Source organism: Portunus trituberculatus, chromosome 45 (assembly GCF_017591435.1).
Source record: "Portunus trituberculatus isolate SZX2019 chromosome 45, ASM1759143v1, whole genome shotgun sequence".
NCBI lineage: Eukaryota > Metazoa > Arthropoda > Malacostraca > Decapoda > Portunidae > Portunus > Portunus trituberculatus.
Genome location: NC_059299.1, coordinates 12,578,034 through 12,594,541, shown reverse-complemented (window position 1 = coordinate 12,594,541; position 16,508 = coordinate 12,578,034). Strand labels below are relative to the sequence as shown.

The window sequence follows — 16,508 nt, the reverse complement described above, 5'->3', positions numbered from 1 at the left end:
AAGCAGTCACTGAGCGGACATGGAACTAATACGGCATCATGTATGCGGATGGGCCATTAACCAGTATTTTCATCATTCATCCTTTGTTCGGATAGACTGCCTGCTTCTGTATTTCCTCCTCTATTTGACATGAACTCATTCAAGAGGAAGTTTTCAAGATATTTGTCTCGTAGTTTTTAATTACGCTTTCATCTGTATTATAGTACTAGCACCTCAGTGATACCTTATTTCATTTAAATTTTAGTTGCTCTAGGTAGGCTGGTTAAAGAAAAAAACAAAAAAAGATCACAGCTTAATGACAAAAAGAGAACCATGATGGCAGACCACTAGGTAGACTAGTGCTAGTGGCATAGCAGTGAGATACGGAGGCAGAGGGATAAGGAAGATACAGATAATGACAGGAGGATTGATTCATAACATTTTATTGTGCTCTCTTCCCTCGCTCACCATCATGGAAATGTACAGTGACCACCTTTACTCCAGTGCTTTGGATATGGCAATGGCCAAAAAAAAAAAATAAATAAAATAAATAAAAATAATAATAATAATAATAATATAAATTAATAATAATAATAATGCACATTCCGATAAGTTTTCCAGTCCTTAAGACCATCCACTTTTAAACTCCCTGCATGTTGCACTCTCCCCTGGCACACTGTTCATCCATCTAATTTCCCCCACACTGATGTGCTAAGCTGTTGCAGCCAAATCTCAAAGCACAACCTTCACTTCCATGGAGTATTTTATTTGACCTTATATTTCTGACTAGGTTTTTGCTGCTACATCAATCAGGTGGAAAAATTAGATTCAAGTGTTTTTTACACAACACTAATGAAAGCTTCCTTCAGCCTCAGCTTGAAAGCAACAGCAGTGACTGAGATATGTGCATTGATACTGTTGCTATATCAGAACAAGATGCCTTTGTGACAATTTCTTAATTTATGACCAACATTTCACTTGTACATCCTTTGTTACTGAATTCACACAAGCCATGCTAAGACACCTTACAATTTCATTGTACTTCCTTTAGCAAGAATAGTATGATGCATCCATCAGTACTGATCATTCTTAGTAAAATTCAGTTCAGGTTAACATATGATAATTGATTCATCTGGCAAGAACAGTGGTCAGTTGTACACGATAGGAATTGACAGCTGTGAATGCATAGGTGGGGTGTGACCCAAGGGCCTCTATGAGAGGTTCATCCCCATCTGATCAGGCCAACTGATAAGGTCAGATACAGGAAAAAGGAAGGGTCTGCCATGGTAAAGCAGAAGTACACCAAGTCACAGTCAGGCCCTGATAACACTAGCCCTTGTGCAGGATGGCTGATGTGGATTGCCCCTTGTCCTCCTTAGAGGCCAACAGGCTGGACATGATCTTAATTTTGTGTATATATTCTATCAATCATTCTTCTTCATTTGGTGCTGACCAGTTGTATAGATATTTATGGCAAGATCAGTTTGAGTCCTTTCACTGCATCAGTTCATGATCAACAGATGCAACATTCTGTGCTAATGAATTACACTCCATACTTTAGAACTGTTTAGTTACAAGACAACGGCCTGCACTGAAATGAAGTAGAAAACCTCTTTTATAGCATTCATGTTGGCTAACATACCAAAACTAAACTTCCATTTATGACACATACTGTTAGATCCGTAGCCAAGGTTTATCCAGTTCTGGATTTTCCACAAAACAGTTCTGTAAGCAGATGTACCTGATGCTAAATTGATTTTACTTTAAATTCAATTACATGACTTGTGGAGCTTTTGCTCAATCTGAAATTATCTGCAGACAACTCTAAAAAAAAGAAAAATTCAGCAATCAAGCAATTCATTTTGTGGCTTCTTGTTCATGGATGTACTTTCCAACAAACCCCTTTTTTAGGAGCAATACACTTCCAACTCAAATTGTCATTGTTGTCTTAAAATAGTTGAAGAAGGAATTGAAGATCACAAGACTAACTGCTTCCAAAGTTTCTTAAAAATTAACTAGTATTTGGTCCACTTTCCTTCCTACTCCATTGCACCTTAAAATAATGCATTAAAATATATATTGTTTTCCCAGTTAAGTTTGGAGAGTTTGCTTGGTCATAACCGAGTAACTTCCTTTTCCGCATCAAGATAAAGTCCTTGTTTAACATTCTTATAGCAGATGATCTTTGTATTCCTTCTAACAAGAAATTCCACAGCATTCCTGCTCCATGAATGTTGTTCATCAAAGAAATTCAACTACAGTGGTAATTGGCACTATTTTCAGCTGCACAAAAGTTACAAAAAAGTAACTGAAAGTAGTATAGATAAATAAGGACTTCCTCTCACAGATCACAAATTAAAGAAACATTCAGCATTATAACTTGTGCATATGATGTCTAGACATTGACTACCATCAGCACTGGAGCAATGGTGTATTATGTACAGCATATATATACATCCCTACAGTGTTGAAAGTGTGTGTGTGTGTGTGTGTGTGTGTGTGTGTGTGTGTGTGTGTGTGTGTGTGTGTGTGTGCGTGTGTGTATTTGCTGCCACCCCAGTATTACATTGGCTGAGAAAACTACAGCCATTTTGACAGTAGTCTTGAACAACCACAAAAGCAATCAGATATAACTTTGACTGGAATAGTAATATAACCTAACAAAGACTGGGCAAGATTTCAAGAAAAATTATACAAAATGAGAGAAAACACTAATTTCTGCCCTGACACACCATATCAGTGGGGAAGGACACCCAACATCTTGCCCCCCAACACAACTGCCTCTGGCTACCAGGGTGAAGCACATCCCAAACAGAGAGCAGAGCAAAGCCTAACAGACACTTCCATATATAAACAAGATTATTGAGCAACGTATGTATATATATATGTATATATTCATATATTCTTGTTTTACATTATGTATATATTCGTCTATAGCATCTGTGGACAAGCGATACATGTAAATATAAATCACTTTATTTAAACCAATGCAACTTTTTGTTTGAAAACTTTTAGAGGCATTCTTTACAATGTTTCTGAATGGTGTGGCGACCCCCTGGTGTGTCCCTGTCCAAGCCGCTCCTCCACAACCAGACACAGCTCACTCTCACTCTCACTCATGCACTCACTCACTCAATGCAACACTAACAGGCATCAAACTATTTCTGATAAAGGATAAAAAGGTGTTTGACATTACAAGTGTCCTTCCTAGTTACAGCAAATATGTGATTTCCAATAAACATTTTCTCTCTCTCTCTCTCTCTCTCTCTCTCTCTCTCTCTCTCTCTCTCTCATGAAAGCACTTAAACTACAATATAAACAAAAATCATATACAAAAGCTAGACTGGTATGAAAGAAGGACATTGCAAGTCATCTCACTGACAGCCTTTACTTACACCTCAGTACCAAAATGGGGTGCCTATTGATCACAGGAAACCTTGGCTTGGAGACTAAAATATAAAACAGGGCTGACACCTTAGGAACCGAACAATTCTCCCAAAAATCTGGTCACCCACTCGCTATAGTTTGCACACAAAATGCACTTTACTATTTCTAAACATTAAAAAATATTACACATTTACTTCACTTGAGACTTTAAAAACTGTAGGAATTCCACATAGGAGTGTGAGCCTTCAGTCCTGTCGTCCACCAAGTGTTGGATGAAGAGCATCCTGGCTGGGTTATCCTCCCTGCAAGGATGGGTCACAAAGTTCAGGGAATTTGCATCATAAATAAAAAGATCACAAATTAGTATGACTGTAAATGTGGCAGATAATAACCAAATACATTGTGTGGCTGAGGAAAATAATATATTTCTTTTTGTAAAGATAATGCTTATATACTGCAAAGTTTGACTTTTCTCCTAAAGTGAAGTGAAAATAACATCAGTGGTAATGTTTGAGAACCATACAACTACAATAGTGCACTTAAATCTAATTAATATTCAATGAAAATAATTAACCAAAATTGACATAACGAATTCACCACTTGCACAAACACCAAAATTCTAATAGAAATTTATTCAGAATAACAAACTAAAATTAGCAAGACTAACTCACTGGCAGTGCAAGCCAATGCTTAACTGGCCACCTCCTGTCCCCCTCCTCCCTTTCACCTCCCTTCCCCTCAACTGGTCTGAGATAAACAGGAAAGCAAGTGACACCTTACTCTTCCCCCACATTCATTTTATGTCATCCTTTCTCAGAGAGAGAGAGAGAGAGAGAGAGAGAGAGAGAGAGAGAGAGAGAGAGAGAGAGAGAGAGAGAGAGAGAGAGAGAGAGAGAGAGAGAGAGAGAGAGAGGAGTTCCAACTCAGGCAATATTTCCTGTATGTATCTATGTGATGCTAACAGTAAGTGTGACTGGTACCTTGTCAAAGGACAAACCGGGGGTGGTAATAATGTAGGACGAGGTGCGAAACTCAATATAGATTTGTTGTTATCTCAAGTGTATAGTAGTAGTTGTAGGAATGTGGTCTTTACTATGGAATTATGTTCTTTTTGATTCCTTGAAATCATTTTTATTTTCTCATTGGTTCTTCAAGTCACTCCAACACACATTTGCCATAATGAACATTACATTGGAATGATTCATGTTCATTGTCATGTACACTACTGTATATGAAAGCCAGATTAAACTGAGCTTTCTTTCACAGGTGACAATGAAAAAAGTATATATGTTGGAATGCACAAAAATAAGTATACTGAAGATCATTTGACTACATCAAGAGGATACATCTAGTAAGTACTACATGTAGTGTATGCAAGCAAAATTAAAGATATTAAAAAGTTACAAAAGCCACTTGGGGGATGGAAGGAAATGGCAGTAGGTAAAAGGAGCAGAAATATGAAAGTTGCACTAGTTAAAATAAGAGATTTAAATAATAAAAAAAAAGTCTTGACAAAAGGATGGAAATGACCCTCTTGACAGCATGAAGGCAGAGGAAGGAGGTACAGATCAATGAATAGATGAAGGGATAGGTGGTGATGGGAAGAATAGTAGTAGTAATGATGATGGTGGTGGTGGTATAGTCATAATTACAGAAACTAAACGTTATATCATACTGACAGCCACTTAGTGCACACACAAACACATAGACACACACATTTATATATAATATATAATAGGCAACTGAAAAAAACTACTATAAACCAATATCAAATGAAAGTTCTAAATCAAGTTCTGCTGTGCTTTGAAAACTAGAAGATTGGTGGAAGCACAGCATTATCATCAGGTAGACAAGGATAAACTTCACATGGGTTTATTACAGAAACTACAGGAGAGGTCAGGACCAGCTGGAGTGAGAAGTATTGATTGTAAGAGAAGAGGCAAAGAATAGAGAGAGATACAGGGTTAAGAGAAAAGCAGAGGGCATGCAAGACAGGTGAGAGATAAAGAGGCTCTAAAGTAAATAGAAAGAGAAAAATGTATGTATGAGAATTTTGCAATGTTATAAGAATGAGAGCAATCCACTTACTTGAGGACAACAATAGGTGCTGGGTAAGGCTTGCTCCTCTGTAAGTGAGCGACAAAATTCCTCAACATCTGTGACTCGGTGGTATCAAGCTCGGGCAGGGGGTCTTCAAAGAGAGGCTGTGGTATTACTGCATAACTGGGCACACCGAGAGTGGCCTCCACCCAAGCAGATGAGATACCACACCTGATGTACAAGAAGATGGTGTTGCCGGCATCCATGAGGTACGCTCCACACCTCTCCAGACGCTCTGCTGAGAGGTGCAGACGGCCAGGCTGAGGAATTATCTGTGGAATGGGTTCAGGGTTACGATATAGGGCCATTGTCAAGCTTCCACAATCAGCTACTCAGATGACATATTCAGGAAAGTCAAAACAAGTGCTGCTGTAATGCAAGCAGTTTGCAATCCTACTTTTTTTTTTTTTTTAGTTCAAGGGAGTAACTTCCCAGTTCATGTAACAACATATATTTATCTATAACCAGAACCTGTGACACAAGTTACTTTCAAATGTTTCTATGCTGGATTAGCAAGACAAACAACAAAAAAAGTTCACTCAATAATCACTGTAAAAAATGTTAAGTTTCATTTGCTGAGGAAATAAATTGGTACACACACACACACACACACACACACACACACACACACACACACACACACACACACACACACACAAAGAGTTTACCTGCCCGTTAATACTCTATTCACTCTATCACTCAGTATCAATGGCTTCTTCCCTCTTCTCCAAAACACTTCCCTAACTGCTCAGGAACACTTATCTAATTCTTAGGTGCTGCTTCATTTGCCTGTCCCTCACCTGATCATCAATGTCCAGTGCCCCCTTCTCTGACAAGGTATGCACAGGATACAGGTCGGGGTAGACATGAGTCAGCATCTGGCGCAGTGGAAGTGACTTGAGCTGACACATGGTGAAGAGCCGGTCATCCAACTTGGTGCTCAAGCCCCCTCGGAAGGCAACCTGTGGGGAGAAGAAGGATGAGGAGTTGAGGTGCTTATAAATGGTGCTCTTACAAAAATCTGTCGACTGATTTCAAACTCTGAAATAATACTGGTATTTCTCACACCTCAAACCAACAATATTTCAATCAATAAATACAACAAGAACTTTTTGCTGGATAATTCTACTGTTCCAAACCATAAGGGGTTAGAGATGCTAGATAATCGATCCCATTCAGTAAAAGTGGAATATATATATCCCTCCATATATATTCTGAATCCCTGAGGATATCCTCTGCAATGGAATCTCAATAGTTGTTCACTTATAAACAGTTATATAAAAGGAGAGAGACTTAAGACTTCATAATGTCAGCTGGATACTCACAGATTTCATGACAGCCAGCACCAGGAGAGGCAGCAGCTGCAGAGTGGGTGGAGCATCCAGCGTGCCATGGGCAGGATGTGACAGACCAGAACGGAAGGCCATCAAAGCATCTACAGTGGCATTGACCAGAGCATCACGGGCATCTGAGAGAGAGGAAGTGAGGCAGCGGTCGACTGCCATCTTGGCCAGCATGCCAACCACTGCCTCCTGGTCTGCTGCCGTCACAATCTCGTGCTGGTTGGGACTCACAGGCAAACACAGTGTGTGCACCCGGATCCTGCGTTCACCTGCAATGGAACACACGTTAACAAAAGAGACAAGGCTAAATACCTGCTCAAGTTTTAGTGATTACTTTTGGGTCATTGTTTTGAATCCAAATTTAGCATTAGACAAGATTTAGATGGGATATAGAGAGAACATTGTTAGAATATTATCTCGCACGAAAGTAGGCATCTGCTAAAAATAAGAATTAACAAAATTCTGGAACATTTGCTGTTACACAGGATATGATACATAGAATACCCTGTAATTTCCTTGTCCAGCTACCTCAAAATAAATGTTCATAATTTCATGTTAAGAAATTGAATTATATTGTTTATAATAAACAATTTTTTTTTCCGGTTTACGTCCGGTTCCCCTATTATATTAGGGCTAGGACGGTGCCTCCTGACAGAGGAGTCAGGAGGACTTTGGTTTTGGCATTTGGGAACCGTTACCCCGAGTGGATGCCCTTCCTAACCTCGGACCGTGGACAGGATTCGAACCTGTGCGCTTGAGAACCCTGGGGTCCATCTATAGACTATTATCCATCTATTTAGATACCAAGCCAGCAATCCTGCACAGGGTAGCTCAGATAAAGCACCACACAATCATACACACATTGCTCACACTCTTCCTATTGTCAACACCATTTATTTTCATGTACTTACCACTACTGCACTCCATTCATGCCCATCATGCAAAATGGTTCATGGCTGTTGCAGTTATTACTCTACCATTCAAGGCTCTCGTCACATACTGCTCCTAGTACACAAGATCCTCGCACTACCTCCTCCTCTTACCTTTGCTGGAAGTATAGAGAAGAGCTGCCTGGAAGCAAGCTGTACGGATATTATGCAGTGGCTCCTCAATGTTGACCTGCATGCCAAACCCAGCATCAGGGTTGATGTTTGGCAGTGAAAGCAAGTCTGTTGACCGCACAAAGAAACTGCCATGGAAATTGGTGATGGCCAAGCCTCTTGTTGCTCTGTGTGGGTGAGAAGAAAAGGAGGGGAGGGAATGAAGAAGTGACAGGACACAAGGAAATAATGATGGAATACAAGAATATCCCTAACGGTTTAAAGAAATTCAAAAGCTATACTAATAGAAGGGAATAACAAGTGAAATAGGGAAATATTTTTTTATATTGTAAATGAAAGACAACAGCAAAAATGAGCTTCATATTACAAACAATGTGGCAGATGAAAATAGTAACATTATATATAAAAGAAGGAACAGCTTGCCATGTACCTGATTCTCATGACAGCCTCAAAGCCAATCTTCCTGGTGATGTAACGGTTGAGGCATGACACAAACGGTGCATGGCTGGCTGGGTTCCTTGCCACATGGAAGTTCGGGAAATGATGAATGCAGCCACCAGAGAACTTGCTCACCCCAGAGAGAGTGGCAAGGTCCACATACTGAGAGTTGAGGGCAAACAGGTCGACTGCGATCTGGAAGTGATGGAACATTATCACACAGAGAAGTGTAATTTCTATATCTGAATAGAGTCATTCTTGAATTGATGTTATATTGAGAATTCTACAATACAAGAAACACTGCAAGCATTCTTTCATTTTCTTCCTAATAAGTGACCATGTGGAATAGAAAAAAGAAATTCAAGGGTTACAAACAAAAGCAATTTCTAAAAAAAAGTCAACAGCCACATTCCTCCCGCTGCCACTCACTTGCTGGCCAGAGCAGTCCAGGGCAAGCTTTTTGTAGAAGTCTGTGGCTGGGCCCATGTTCTGGATGTCTTTACTGGCCCGCTGGTTGGGGTCCTCACGAGGCTTAAGGGCGCCGGGGCCCACTGTGGGCAGCGTGGTGGTCATGACAGTGATGCGGCCACCAATGGGACTCTGCAGATACAAAACAAATATTACCGTCAGAAACCTAATACTGGTAGATGATGCCATCTCATCATCTACTTGAAAAGGGGCACATTGCCTTCACAAGCCATTCAAATTACCCAGAACAGTCAGAAAATCAACTGACATACGACAGACACAAGAAATGAGGTACCATACCACCAAGGGGCAGCTCAGTACCCACCATGAGTTTGAAAGCAGCATGAAGTGCAGCACCAAGAGCTGACTGGGTGTGGCATGAGGCAGCGTGGGCATCAGGCAGTGTGGTGAGGAAGTCCTCCACCAGGTTACGACTCTGATCCAAGTTCACCAGTAGGTCTTCAGGGTTAGGAATAAACATGTCCTCCACTTCTCCCACCTCCAGCATCTGCACGTTCTTCTGGTCTGTAGTGGAAGTGAATAAAGTGAAGTATTCTCCTGAACAATACATCAGCACTGGGAGTACAGCAGCAGCCTAGCATAATAATTCTCTATTTTCACTCTGCTGTAAAATTTCCATCCTCACCTTCTACACGGTATATGGCATTCCATTCTAAGTTTGCAAGAGGATGACAGAGCCATGCTTTACCTTATCTTATTACCTATATCTATCTATCTATCTATCTATATACAGTAAGTCCTCGTTATACGGTACATATATGTCCCTGAAAACCTTACCACGAATTGAAATTACCGTATACCGAACCCATTATAACATGTAATAATAGGGGATGTGTTCCAGCACGTCAAAAGTCATCCTTACAGACATGAAAATACATGAAAATAGTCATATAAAAAAAAATGTAAAGTACTGGACAAAAGAAATAAACAAAATGTTTTTATTTACATTTCACTTGCCACGTATTCTATCAAATGATGTCCTTCCCGAGGCTAAGGGACAGTAGGGATTTCAACCCTTACTCATAATATCCACAAAAAACACGCCATAAGGATTTCACTTGTGTTCAGTGAGAAACGGGGGAATAGACTGATTGTTGTGGTGGCTGCGCGGCGTGTTGGTGCTACGGTACGTGTAAACAAAACACGAGCGGATACCGCATCTGTGAATTGTTTTAACCGTAAATAGAATCGAGGGTAGTAATTACCACACAAACACTGTAACTGTTAATTTACCAGATAACGAAGTACCTTATAAGGAGGACTTACTGTATATATGTATGTATGTGTGTGTGTACACTTAATCCTCGGCTATGGCGCCCAATTGGGGCCGAAATAGCGCGCCGTAGCCGAAAACGCGATAGCCGAATTGATCTTGGCGGGAAGGCGGTTTTGGCCAATGAGTGCTCAGATATTCCATGACATCATGGCAGGGCATGCGATAGCAGGCATCTGAGGTTGCGATAATGAAATTTTAGCAGCTTTTCATGGGTGCGCGATAGCAATAAAACGTGATAGCCAAAGTCGCGATAGCCGAGGGTTGACTGTACATATATACGTGTATATATATATATATATATATATATATATATATATATATATATATATATATATATATATATATATATATATATATACAGGCAACCCCCGCTTAACGAAGGGGTTACGTTCCTAAAAAACACTTCGTTAAGCGAAACTTCGTTAAGTGAACCGTTTATAAGAAGTTTAACCCCTGATTTGAACTTCTATTGAGAGTAAGCAAAGCGAGAGTGCATCATAGTACAGTAAAAGGTTTAATGAAAGTAAAAATTATGAAGTTAAACATTTAGGTAGTTTAATTTAAGTCATTATAATGTACACTAATGTATGTATGTACGTAACTTTATAATGTTGTTGATCTTAACTTTGTGAAGGGAGGGAGAGTGAAAGCGGAAATACACTAACCGGCAACCTGTGGAATGTACACAAAGTGCGCATCATTGTACTGCATACAAAACTTATGTACCACATTTCCACAAGGCTTTCCATTTTATCCATTGTAGTCACGAGTTCAGGTGGTTCTTTTAGCTTTCAAGGAAGATGAGGTCTCACCAGCCTTCTTAATAGAGTCTGCTGACTTGAAAATAATAGACAGTAGATGGAGTCAAGATGGTGGCAAGCAATGTTAATAGTTTTCTGGCCTCTCTCTTGTCTGTGAATAATACCCAGCTTCACTTTGAGAGTAAGACACTTCCTGGTCTTCTTAGGAACGTTAGGCCACATTGCAGGGTGTTTTGGTGGTAAGTTGAACTAGGGAAGATGAGCTGCTGGTGACGCTGTTATGTTTTGACTGGGGAGTGAGTGGTGCACATGATCTTGATCTTGATCTTGATGCTATAGGTGATGCAGAATTTCTTCTGAGTCAGGCCTTTGTATCGGCAGTGCCTGTGTTGTCCATGAGAGGCTTGATCTTGATCTTTATTCTACAGGTGTCTCAGGATTTCTCCTGAGGCAGGCCTTAGTACCAACTGCTCCTGGTGTATTCAAGAGCCTGTCAGCTTGCATGATACGGCAGGGCTTTCAAATTTGGAAAAAATTATCTGGATAAAACTTCGTTAAAGCGAGTTTGGTGTTCGTTAAACAAGCAGATGGTAGTAAACCTTTGTTGTAGTGAAATTTCATTGTGTGAACCTTCGTTAAACGGGGGTTGCCTGTGTGTGTGTGTGTGTGTGTGTGTGTATATATATATATATATATATATATATATATATATATATATATATATATATATATATATATATATATATATATATATATATATATATATATATATATATATATATATATATATATATATATATATATATATATATATATATATATATATATATATATATATATATATATATATATATATAATTCACCATATACTATCACTGTCAGAGCAAACATATCAACAGATCTCCTACAACTTATTCTTCCTAAGTAATCCCAAGTTAATATCAAGTGCAATAGAACTAGGGATTGTTGTTTTTGGACCTTTTTCTTTGTCCCAGGATTCTAGGATGAAATTAGACCTATCCTGGGATCCAAGGATTTCCTAGGATTTTCAATTGCCTAAAATTGCACATTATACCTCAGGATTTCCTCAGATATGCAAAAATATCCCAGGATTATTAAACCCTCAAAATTGTGTGATCATGGGATCTCAGGAAACAAACCCTAAAGAGAACATATTCTTAATTGTTTTTAGCAATTTGTCTAGATAACTTTTAGCAAACTATTGGCTGTCACTGTAGTTCTCAAGTACACTTGTATGATTCTAATTATGCTTTAAGAAGATTCTGCATCATCAGTTTGGAAAAAGTTCCACGAGTATGCAATTAATCATCTCTGTTATCTGTAAAAAGTTTTGATACAAGTGTAAATTGTTTAAGAATACAAGCCACTTTATCTATAAACAGAGGAGAACTATCTCATCATAAGACAGGTTAGTGTGTGCTCCATGTGGAAAAAGTGTGATGCTTTATGACCATGAATCTTTGGATCTACAAAATTAGGTCTAGAAAATTCTCAAGAACATGGTGATTTGGACAAACATGAGGCTACTTTACTCTAGATATTCCTGGTGACCTATTTCCCACAGTGAGCGACATCAAATATCAAGGAATAACCAGAGAAAAAGAAGCCTAGCCTCACCTTCACCCATGAGGTAGAACTGAACACTACTGGAGTAGGTAATGAAGCCAATCATGGTGCGTCTGTCACCTGGGATCTTGTCCAGCTGGCTGATAAGAGCATCACATACCACCTGCAGGAGAGTCAGCAGTGATTAGTAACAGCCAAATCACAAACAGTTCATGTGAAAGCTCCCTAATCTTGAGAACCCAAGTATAAACTGTATGCAAACGTTTCTATACAATGGCAAACAATCACTCACAAGAAGGAAGCTGGAAAACACAAGGATGAATGTGGATAAATTATGGAACTTCCTGCCTCCTATATCTCCCTCTTCCTATAACTTGAATGATGTCAAGGGGAAAGTTTCAAAACACTTATCCTCCAAAGTTGAATGACCCTTTGACTTGCTTTTACAACTGGTGTTCTATTGGGCCTTTTTTCTTCCGTTTTTGTTGCCCTAAGCTAGTGCACCTCCTACATTAGTGTGTGTGTTTGTTTGAGAGAGAGAGAGAGAGAGAGAGAGAGAGAGAGAGAGAGAGAGAGAGAGAGAGAGAGAGAGAGAGAGAGAGAGAGAGAGAGAGAGAGAGAGAGAGAGAGAATCTTATTGATATTAATCTTATTGATATGTGTTTCCCACACTATGTGTCACCTTGAGGTATCCTGTGTCCACAGCCTGGCGTGTTACATCCAGCACCCAGAGGTAGGTGGCAGGCTGGGGCGGCCGCAGCATGTATTCTTGAGGTGCAATGAACTCTATGGTGGCCTCGCGCACTTCTGGCCGTCGCGAAGGGTCGCCGTAGGTGCGGGACACCTGGTGGTGGTCAGTCTTACTCTAAAAGTGCTCTCCTTAACTCCTTATAAAGGTGCTTCACTCTGATTTGGGTTCCACTGACTTCTTTCCTCACAATGAAAACACAATGGACAGCATTGCCTTTACTGCAGTGATTCCAGTGTCTTTTAGGGAAGAAAACTACAACTGTTTTGTGGGTTCAATAATAAACTGTAATTAAATCTGATCTCTTCAGCTTCTGATGTTTGGTTAATCCTTATTTCATATCACAATTTTGTTCACTAAGTGCTGCTTCAAAATTATGACTTCATAATACTCTTTACTTTGAACCAAGTGGAAAAAAGAAATTCCCACTATCTTACTACTATTTCTCAAATTTTGCAACATAAAACAATATAGAAATTTCTTTCTTAAGTCTTTGAAAAATACTCTAGACCCACAGCACATCTCCCACTGTGTGGTGGAACACTACACTCCACACTGCAAGCAGGGCACCACTCACCGGATCATACTGGAACTCCTCCGGCAGCTCATTGACCCTGAAGCAAAGATTGCACTCCCACCGCCGGTCTCCCTTAAATACCACAAAGGGGTTGATGTAGGTGCGGCACGACCGGCACCGCACGATGGTGTTACAACTCACCACTGGCAGATGCTACAATGGATAAAACACTGTTGGTACATGTCCCTGCCCACGTCTGGGTACATGAGTCTGTTTGTGTGTGAGTAACATGAAAATATTCTAGTCTAACCTACAAGACTTTTCTCTCCACAGACTTCTTACTACAGAGTGTTAAACTCATATACTGTGTACATTTTTCACTGAATCAGTCATTTCCACTCCTACATTAACAGTTCTTGTATAAATTTCAGTCCAGCTGTGATCTGACTAAACAACAAACATGTTCCTAACCAAGCAAGGTGAACAGAGGTGCAGGTAGCAAGACTTACCTCCAGGTCTCTGAAGGGGTGGATGAGGAGGCCAAAAGGCAGCTTTGACTTCTGCAGAATATTCTTGTTTTCTGGTACCTTGGTTAGCGTGCAGCGGAAGATGTCAGGGGAGCAGTTAGGAAGGTACTCCTGAGCTAGGACTGGCTTTGGAGGCACTATACCTCCCGGGGGCACCACCTGCCTGTGCTGGAGCAGATCTATTTGGTTTGTGCCCCAGCCCTTGTTCCACCCATCCCTGGTGACACACATCCCACCAAGTTGTTGGGACAGCTGGTTCACATTACCCTGACTATACTGCTGGCCAGGGTACCGAGGCATGGAGGAACCCCCAGCAGGGGAAGGTTGTGGGAAGCTTCCCCTTGGAGGAGGCTGGCCATATGGTGATGCTGGGGGCTGGCTATAGGATGAAGTGGGAGGCTGGCCGTAGGGTGAGGTGGGAGGTGGACCCATGGCTGACGAAGTGGGGGGCTGTCCATAGGCTGATGAAGTGGGGGGCTGGCCCATGGTTGATGGTGTGGGAGGACCCATGGCTGATGTGGTGGGGGGTTGGCCAAAAGCTGATGAGGTGGGGGGAGGGCCTACAGCTGATGATGTGGGGGGCTGGCCATATTGTGGTCTGGGGGGCTGGCCATAGGGTGACACTGGGGGTGGGCCAAAGGATGACGTGGTGGGAGGGCCAATAGTTGAGGTTGGGGGTGGCCCATAACTACTGGTGGAGGGTAGAGGTGGGCCAAAACGTGAAGTTGGTGATGGACCATAACTTTTGGAGGGTGGAGCCAAGGTGGATGGTGGGGGTGGACCAAAAGCTGTGGTGGAAGGAGGTAAATGTGTGGCAGATGGTGGTGGTGCCACAGAGGATGGAGGAAGACCTGGCCTAGTAGGAGGCCCATTCATGGATGCCAGGGGAGGGCCTAAGGTTGGTCTGGGAGCTGCCATGGATGGAGGAGCTCCAGGGGTGAAGGGGCTAATAGGAGGCTGGCTGGCACCAGGAGGCAATGGTCTAGGAGATGGACCTGGAGGCCCAGCCAGCGGTCCATGGGATAGTCCTGGGGTGCCTAGGGGTGGTGCGGGGCCTCCTGGCTGCTGGGGTCTCAGTGGTGTCATGGGAAGCCCTCTGGGTGCCCCTCCTGGCCCTGCTTGTGAGTTGGATGTCATTGGAGGTGCCATGGTGGAGGAGGGGGGAGGCTTTTGAGGGCCAGCAGAAGTGTGAGGGATCCCAGAAAATGGTGCAGAGTTGGCAGTAGAGGAAGCAGGAATGGACTGGGCAGAGTTTGGAAGTGGGGCTGTGGCACTCGATGAGTTTGGTATGGGTGATGGCACATCCATGGCTGGCTTGGGTGTGTTGAGGGCATTGCCACTAGTTGAGGTGGTGAGAGTGGGTGCCTGATGTGGTGGAAGGGCAGCTGGATGTGTGTTGGAAGGATGTAGAGTACCTTGCTGCCCCATCTTCAGTGGCACAGGTGACATCCTGGGGGACTCTCGAGGGGAGCTCCTCACATCATTCACACCTGCAAACAACAACACACATGTTCACAGACTAACACTTCACTCAAATCAGGAAGTTCAATATTATCTGTGATCTCATTTCTAATTCTAACTAGGCTGCAAGTGAGTGTGTATGTGTGTGTGTGTGTGTGTGTGTGTGTGTGTTTCACTGTTTGATCTGCTGCAGTCTCTGACGAGACAGCCAGACGTTACCCTATGGAATGAGCTCAGAGCTCATTATTTCTGATCTTCGGATAGGCCTGAGACCAGGCACACACCACACATCAGGACAACAAGGTCACAACTCCTCGATTTACATCCCGTACCTACTCACTGCTAGGTGAACAGGGGCTACACGTGAAAGGAGACACACCCAAATATCTCCACCCGGCCGGGGAATCGAACCCTGGTCCTCTGGTTTGTGAAGCCAGCGCTCTAACCACTGAGCTACCGGGCTGGTGTGTGTGTAATTCACTGTTTGATCTGCTGCAGTCTCTGACGAGACAGCCAGACGTTACCCTAAGGAACGAGCTCAGAGCTCATTATTTCCGATCTTGGGATAGGTCTGAGACCAGGCACACACCACACACCGGGACAACAAGGTCACAACTCCTCGATTTACATCCCGTACCTACTCACTGCTAGGTGAACAGGGGCTACACGTGAAAGGAGACACACCCAAATATCTCCACCCGGCCGGGGAATCGAACCCCGGTCATCTGGCTTGTGAAGCCAGCGCTCTAACCACTGAGCTACCGGGCCGTGTGTGTGTGTGTGTGTGTGTGTGTGTGTGTGTGTGTGTGTGTGTGTGTGTGTGTGTGTGTGTGT

General features: G+C 42.0%; 1 protein-coding gene across 3 annotated transcripts in view; it reads right to left on the bottom strand.

Annotated features, from left to right (window-relative positions):
- Nucleotides 1–406: 406 nt before the first annotated feature.
- LOC123519306 (protein transport protein Sec24A-like) overlaps nt 407–16,508 on the bottom strand; it is a 37,366-nt gene continuing 21,264 nt past the window's right edge. For all 3 annotated transcript variants that reach the window (XM_045280478.1, XM_045280477.1, XM_045280479.1), the window contains 12 exons: nt 14,196–15,703; nt 13,747–13,899; nt 13,104–13,265; nt 12,473–12,584; nt 9,102–9,301; nt 8,738–8,908; nt 8,301–8,503; nt 7,853–8,037; nt 6,792–7,078; nt 6,267–6,428; nt 5,455–5,738; nt 407–3,668 (listed from right to left, as the gene is read on the bottom strand). In XM_045280478.1, the coding sequence (XP_045136413.1) occupies nt 3,557–3,668; nt 5,455–5,738; nt 6,267–6,428; nt 6,792–7,078; nt 7,853–8,037; nt 8,301–8,503; nt 8,738–8,908; nt 9,102–9,301; nt 12,473–12,584; nt 13,104–13,265; nt 13,747–13,899; nt 14,196–15,703 (3,539 nt within the window). In that variant the 3' untranslated portion in view covers nt 407–3,556. The remainder of the gene's footprint in view (nt 3,669–5,454; nt 5,739–6,266; nt 6,429–6,791; nt 7,079–7,852; nt 8,038–8,300; nt 8,504–8,737; nt 8,909–9,101; nt 9,302–12,472; nt 12,585–13,103; nt 13,266–13,746; nt 13,900–14,195; nt 15,704–16,508) is intronic.